At 38.3% G+C, this 8,026-nt stretch overlaps 1 protein-coding gene across 1 annotated transcript in view; it reads right to left on the reverse strand.

Moving 5' to 3' along the window:
* The window catches only part of Abcb5 (ATP binding cassette subfamily B member 5), an 87,078-nt gene extending 81,569 nt beyond the window's left edge, over nucleotides 1-5,509 (reverse strand). The window contains 5 exon segments of the mRNA XM_013347025.1: nucleotides 834-862; nucleotides 865-1,001; nucleotides 1,074-1,265; nucleotides 5,126-5,197; nucleotides 5,436-5,509. Coding sequence (XP_013202479.1) covers nucleotides 834-862; nucleotides 865-1,001; nucleotides 1,074-1,265; nucleotides 5,126-5,197; nucleotides 5,436-5,509 — 504 coding nt within the window.
* Nucleotides 5,510-8,026: the final 2,517 nt, after the last annotated feature.

The raw sequence follows: 8,026 nt of genomic DNA on the forward strand, positions 1-8,026 counted from the left end.
AATCTTTAAAAATATCTGTCGTATAAATATCCAAGCTTCCCTTTAAGAAATCAGTTCAATCATGGAATATTTTTATTGCTAGAAATCTTTGATTGGACTTGTATAATGATAGCAAGGGAGTCAAGAGATTTTATGAATTCTATTTTTGAAAAATGAGTATTAAAAAATTAAAAGTAATAGTGCCTTTGATGTAAGTACTGGGCATGGCCACTGGAGAGCTGCAGAGACATCATTCTGAGAGATTACACAGAGATACACAGACATACACAGAAGCTTCAAAGCCAGATTGCGGATAAAATCACAATCTTCTGATACATACACTAGAACATTGCTCAGAAAGCAATTGAGAATGAAAATAGAAACTTGTGTAGAAAGCTGAAATATGTTTACTTGGGTGTTAATATATATTCTGAACCATTTAAAGGTATGTAAAGTGTAAAACTGAAGAGACTGATATCACGCAGTATTTTAAGTGTGTTACTTAAGAGTTTCTAATCTTCACTTCCACAGAGTGCATTCATTGGGGGATTTCGAATATACAAAGCTCTGTCAGCAACAACTTAATGTCCAATGTGTAGTCATCCCCTACCTTTGCTGCCCTTTGAAGCAGCACTAGGCTAGTTTTTCTGTTAGTAAGATATTGATGAAAATCACATCTTAGTCATATAATTTGAAGATATAAAAGTAATTACTGGTTAAATAATCAGAGGTCAATAATCTCTCTTATACTTTAGGACATACAGAATAAACAGAAACACCCCTCTCTCTTTTGCAAACGTGGTTAGGTATTGGGCTCATTCTGCTGCTGCCAGGCCCTGACCTTGCTTGCTTACCCTTGAGCACATTGAGGACGAAGCCATATGACAGATGTGGACAGAACCACCAGGGAGAGCTTCCAGCTCTTTATTAAGCTCATCACCAGGCCAACAGAAAACCCAGACATGTTCTGAAACAGCAGTGCCATCTTATCTCTAACGCCACCACAGATTTTGTTGATGTCACTGCAACAAAGAAGGTTCCTGTGGTTCATTTACGCACACACCAAGTCCATACACTAACTGTATTTCCCTTACCCAGCTATGCGAGTGTTAAGTTCACAGATGTCACTGCCATCAAACCAGCTGATGTCTTGTGCCAAAATTGAATGAAAGAACTGTTTTCGAATTCTTCTGGTTTGCTGGGCAGTGGTTATGACCCAGAAGGAAATCTGTATGTAGCCAAAAATGAGGGCAGTTGCTCCTATCCCAACATAGTACAGAGTCAAGCTGAAGGAAGATGATTGGAACATTTGGCAGAAGCATTGCTTTCCCCTGTGATAAGACAAAAGAAAATCCGTCAGCAACTACTGAAAATAGAAAAGAGAGCTAATATTTGATGAAATTTATTCTGGAACCTAGAAAATAACTAAAAGCACCAATAATAACAGAATGAACAAATATTAAATAATATTCTACGTTTCTCTTTACAGCATCTAGAACATATTTTTGATGTTATTAGTAGAAACTACTACTTTTAAAACCTGTTTATTCTATCTTCTTCCAGTATTTATAATACTTTCAGGTATTAAATTACGTTGAGGTAATTAAGATAGGTCCAAGTGGAATAAGAGGGGAAAGAAAATGTTACTATTCACAAACAACTAACAGAAGGTGTGTGTGTGTGTGTGTGTGTGTGTGTGTGTGTGTGTACATATGTAACCCTTATTCTAGAATTCAATGTAAGGAACTTATGTTAAGGTAAAGGCTAAATATTGTGGGTAGTCATTTTATGGATCATACTATGGAAGAGTTGAAAGGAGTTTTAACACTCCCAGTGGTTTGAATGTAATTGACCCTCATAAGCCCGTAGGGTGTGGCACTATTAAAAGGTGTGGCTTTGTTGGAGTAGGTATGGCCTTTTTGGAGGGAATATGTCACTGTGGAAGCAGGCTTTAAGGTTTCATATGTGCTCCAGCCACGCCCAGTGACTCATACCACTTCCTGTTGTCTGCAGGTCAAGATGTAAAACTCGTTCTCTTGCACCATGTCTGCCTGCATGCCACCATGTCACACCGTGATGATAATGGGCTAAACCTCTAAAACTGTAAGCCAGATACAATTAAATGTTTTCCTTTATAAGAGCTGCCATGGTCATGGTGTCTCTTCACAGTAATTGAAACCCTGACTAAGTCAACACCTAACTAGGAGGATAGGTAAGAAGCAGGTTATTTAATAAGCACATATAGGGAATGTACTGTGTGAGGTTCTAGAGCTGTACTCATGTGCAATACAGATACTGACATTCTGGGGACAGTGGGACATAAAAGAAAGGTTCAGGTGTACTTGAAGGGAGCAAACGGGATAGGTCACAGAGGAACTGGTGTGTAAGCATGAGTTAGAAGAGCTAGCACAGATGAGAGCATGCTTAGGTTGAGCAGTGTAGTCAAGAGAGTGCCCTTCATGGAATAAGACAGATTTTCAGGTATTAGCAACAGTTCCGGTTTGAACATATTCGATGTCCTGAACTAGGAGTCTAAAGACTCTAGGACTGGAGAAGGCTTGAGGTGGAATTTGGAAGCCAGAGCTTCCAGGCAGAATTCCAACAAACAACCTGAGCAAAATGACTCTGGGAGACAAATATTAAACTATAGGTTAAGAAAAGAGGGACAAGGCCTAGTTCAGGAATTCTGCAGACAGGTGGTATTTACCCTGAAGAGAAAGAGCCTACAAAGAAAGTAAGTGGTTGGAAGTCAAGGGAGCTAAGCACTTAGAACTAAAGAATAAAGTAAGACTGGTGCCCATTGAAGATTTACTTACAGATTTGTTTAGTACTAAACTTTGCAGCATTCCCAATTGAGGTTTAAAAAGGCTACTCTGTCATCTTAGTTAGTTTTCTGAACAAAACCCTACCATTCTGCGGGTCTCATTTTTGTGCTTCTGTTTATGTCTTTGCTGTTGATAAGCAGTCTTAAGCATCAAGCCAAAGTGGCATCTTGTGGAATGGTGGTACAGACTTTCAATACCATCAGGAGGCAAAGGCAGGTAGATTTCGGAGAGGTCAGGCCAGCTAGCTTAGTGTACACAGAGATTTTTATGCTGACCAGGGATACATAGTCAGACAGACCCTGTGTAAAAAACAAAACAAAACAAAACAAAAATATTAAAAAATTGACAATGACATTTTAAAATGTTTGTAGGACTCAGAAGATCCAGGATCATTTTTAAACATGAAGTTGTTCTGGACCTTAATTTCTGATTTTATTTATTAATTAAAATGATTCTACAGTAAAGAAGAACACTGTATGGTGCTAGTGTAAAGACAAATATATTGATAATTACAAAATTTTTAGAAGTTAGAAATTAATCCTTACAGTAACTGATAGTTGGCTTTTAGCAAAAGTAACACGCTGTGTGGGTGAGAAAGTATAGCTGTGTCCTTAAAAATATGCGGGGATAATGAGTGAGAAAGATGGGGGTGAACCCTTCCTTCGTCAGAAAGTAAGTCAAACTGAACCACAAGTCTTCAGGTAAGGGGTAAACCATGCACACGGCTACAAGAAAAGCAGTAATTCTGGGTTTCTCAAGGAATTCTAAAGTTCTGAAGCACAATTCATAAAGAAACTACTCAATAAATTGAAATTCATCAAAATGTAAAACTTTTGTGTTTCACAGTAAGTCTTTAAGAAAATGAAAACTTGGTGGGAGAGAACAGTTTGCCTTTCAAATCTGGGAAAGAACATGTATCCAGAATTTGTACAGAGCTCTTTCAGCTCAATCATAAAACAGTGCTACAGTTTAGAAAATGTGTACATCACAGAACATCAGTCAACAGGAGCAACCCCCATACACACACACACCCTGAGTCCGTAAAAAATGATAGAGACGAGGAAGTGGATTTAGAATTTATTTAACTTCAATTAGTTTGTATCTATGGAGACACATGAGGCTGTGCTTAAGGACTTTATTCTTAGACCTAAAAGAAGGATGACCATGAGTTCAAAGCTACTCTGAGCTACATGGAGAGTTCTGAGTCCCAGTTGTACAGACCATTTTAGACTACAAATAAATGAACAGTCAAGGGCCAGAGAAAACACTAGGTGTCGTTCTGGTCTGTTTGCAGATTTTAAAAAGCTTAGTGATAAAGTATAGAAATCCTGTGAAGAGAAGCACTAACTCTGCACGTGCTGGTGAGTAAAGTCAAGCTTACTGCCAACTCAGATTTACGAAACAGATGCCTTTATGGCTTTCCATTATCCAGACTTTGTGATTGTTAATCTGGATACAACTTAGTCTCAATTAAACTTTATTTTAAGAAATACTCGCTTCAATGTTTCCCTCGATTCCTCTTCCACCGCCCGTCCTCCTAACGCCTTCCTTTGCTTTTCTTTTTGTGATGCTGTGCCTCAAACCCAAGGCCTTACACGTGCCAAGCTCTCCCAGGAAATTCTATTGCTAGCTCATCTTTCAAATTCTAAAATATATTTAAATTGCATTTTTCTATAACAGTTAAAAAGAAAATAATTTTTTTTAGGAGAGGAAAAATAAATCCTTTATCTTTTAACAGAGGTATTGAGGTACTGCAGTTCTAGGGGCAAAACTGGCAATAAAAACACAGATCCTTACTTTTCTGTTGATGACAGTTTTGCCACATAAAACTCAGAAAATATGACCACATACTTTTTATTTTTAATTCTTTTGTGTTTGTAAAGTATTTATGTTTATGCACCCACGTGTGTGCTTTCACATTCAGAGGCCAAAGGTCAACGTTAGTTGTTTCTTTGTGCTCCATCCTATCTGTTAATACGGGGTATTTTGCGCAACAAGGAGCTGGCTGACTTGTCTATACTGTCTTGCTAATGAGCTTTAAGACTCTGTCTCCCTCATGCCCGACTTTAGAGAGGGTGGTGGGGGCCTGAACTCAGTTCCTCCCACTCACACAGCAAGCACCTTACTGAAGGAGCCATCTCCCCAGACTCATACCCTTTAAGTATATGGGAAAATTATGTACTCATTATCCTATATATGGGATGAGAGAAAAGCACGGTTACTTTAACCACTTATGTTAATGTGAATGATGAAGGTTTCCAGTTTTTTCTTATAGCTATTGATTGGATGAAGTAGGAACATAGTTCTTTATCTGGACTCACATGATGATATCTTCATTCACCTTCTCTTGAGACTGAGAGCAGTTCTGATAGTTCACTGCAAAAAGGTTTCCTCTTTTTAATTATAAAGGAAATTAACAATTAGCCATAATGTTTCATGACTGTTCCTCCAAACCAAATAGACGATTTTTGTTTGTTTGCTTGCTTTTATAGAAAATCAAGTTTTTCTCCCTGGTTTCATGATTCTTTGCTGCCTATGTTTTTAAAGGAGAACTTGCAAGAGCTATCTCTTTTCTCCAGAACTATTTTTTCAAAGTGAGAAGTAAGAGAGAGCACTGAGCTTGCAGCTCACAGAAAGTTCTCCTCTAGAACATTTAATAATTCACTGCCTGCCAGCGGGTTCACAGCATCCCATCTCTTGCCCATGGTTACGCTTTATAAAATTCAAAACGTTACAGAGAGAGTTGTCATGGCAAAAAAATGACACAAATCTCATGGAAACATATTGGTGTTAAGTAGGGAGCTTAGGCCCCAGCACCTTGCATCTATCCTAGCCTCCTGACCCTGAGAGTAAGCACTCTGGACTCCAAATCCCAGAAGGCCAGGTCCTGACCCCTCCCTGGGGGGGGGAGGTCAGGACCACGCCCAAGATTATTTAAGTAAACTCCCAAAAGAGGAACATGTGGTCCTGTTGTGCGGCTTTCTGGTTTTCACAGAAAAAAAAAATGGAAACTTCAAAGTCATTTATCTGTTATATCCCATATAATAATGTCTGAATTTATTTATATGCAACTAGTCATTCCCCATCATTCCATTTATGGAATTGTGATATAATTATAACTAGCCTATATCAAAAAATCATAATTGATGTAGAAGGAATTAAGATAATCCTAATAGAAATAAATTATTTCTATTATTCCTAATAGAAATTAGATTTAACCCGACTGCTAAAGATAATCAACACTGCTTCTAAAATGGCATCACATTGCAATAGAAAGTGCAATCTCAATTTTGAGATTATATTAATAGAAGTAGTCTAAGCAAAAGTATAATGTTTGCACAAAAAGGAACAGTTAATCAATAGTAGTTACCATTTTTATTTTGTTTGTGGCAAATAAACAGTCCTCCTTTATTATTATTATAAGCATTATTAATTAGCAAAGCTTTTGTTAAAATATTCAAAGATGATGCTTTATATTCCTACTTCTTTTAAAAGATTTATTTATTATTTTTATTTTATGTATATAAATGTATTGCTTACATGTATGTGTACCGGATATCCATGGAAATCAGAAGACGGCATCAGATCCCTTGAAACTGTGATGTGCTAGGAACTGAACCCACATCCTCTGAAAAAATAGCAAGTGCTCTTAACCACTGACCTACTTTTCCAGTCCCCAAATAACTCTCTAGTAATGTATAATGCAAAAATATTGTCCAAAAAACGTATCTGAAGTATTTTGCTGCACTGATAAAATACAGCACTACAATATCTGTTACATATGCACCACATGTTCCTACTTAAAGCAAGTGTCTTATTGTTGTTATAAGACACTGTTATAAGGCAACTTATAAAAGAAAACATTCAGTTTGAAGTTCATGGTTCCAGAGGATTAGAGTCAATGGTCATCATGTTGGGTAATGTGGCACCAGACAAGCAGGCACGTCCTGGAGCAGTAGCTGAGAACTCACATCTGATTCACAAGCATGAGGTAGAGAGAAAAAGTGAGGGGGATGAAAAGGAGGAGGAGAAAGGGAGGGAGGAAGAGAGAGAGCAAGCTAACTGGGAACGGCATAGATTTCTGAACCGTCAAAGCATACCTCCAATGACACACCTCCTCCAACAAAACCACACCTCCCAAACCTTCTCAAACAGTTCCATCAACAGGGAACCAAGGAATCAAATATATAAGCCTATGGGGGCCATTCTCATTCAAAGCACCACAGCAAGTAAGACAATTATAGAATACATCAACCCAAATAAATACTACTCAGAAGACAGTCTTAGGCTGCTGGGTTTACCATTCCCTCACTGAGGACTGACAGTCAGTAAATATCAATATGCACAGCAAAAGAATTTTAGCTTATGTCACTAAAATGTAAACATCTTTGTGGTGGGGCACAGGTGTCTTCTTGATCACAGATCACTAGGGAAACCAGGAATGTTAACCACACAGGGATCCCTCCTCAATGGAGGATATAAAATACCTGTTTCTTGCCCAGAGAACTGGGAGTGCACGTTGTTAATGATGGGGTGACCTTTTTGCTATCTGTGGTGCCAGAACTCATCCACTTTTTGCTATAGAGGCAGCCCTCACTCAAATCTCCCAGAATGTCTCTTCCAGACTCTCTCATCTTAGACCTTTATCTTTAGCTAGAGAACCCATCCTCTTGGTCACATATACTTTGTAAAGGAGTTTCTAATTAGTCACACCTAAACTTTATTGTGCATCTGGAATTGGAATGATTGTTGCCTGGAAACTTTTTCCCAAGCTTTACTCTGTTTCAAATATGAGAACAACCTGGATTCCCCAAAGTCTGATCGAGGTTGATGAAATCAATATGAACTGGGTTTTCATTCTCATCTCTTTGCAGGTTCACTTCACTGCCTGAACACCTGCAGCATCCCCCTCATTTTTGCATGCTCTTGTGTGTGTGTGTATGTGTACTCACACATGTGTCTGTAGGTGTATGTTTCCATAGTCCCATAAAGCAGTTCTTTCTCCCTCCCCTCCTCTTTTTCTCTTTTATCTCTTTTTATTCCCTCTCCTCTTTTCTTCCTTTTTGTCCATTTCTACCCCCACTTCCTCTTGCCCTCGCTCCTCTCTCTTCCTTTCTCCTTTTCTCTTTCCTTCCACCACCCTTATATAATTTTGCAGACACACATCTTATTGGTGGTTTTTCTCAAGAACACTAATACAGACTTTGGTTATTTAGTATCAA

This window comes from Microtus ochrogaster, chromosome 1 (assembly GCF_000317375.1).
Source record: "Microtus ochrogaster isolate Prairie Vole_2 chromosome 1, MicOch1.0, whole genome shotgun sequence".
In the NCBI taxonomy this organism is placed as follows: domain Eukaryota; kingdom Metazoa; phylum Chordata; class Mammalia; order Rodentia; family Cricetidae; genus Microtus; species Microtus ochrogaster.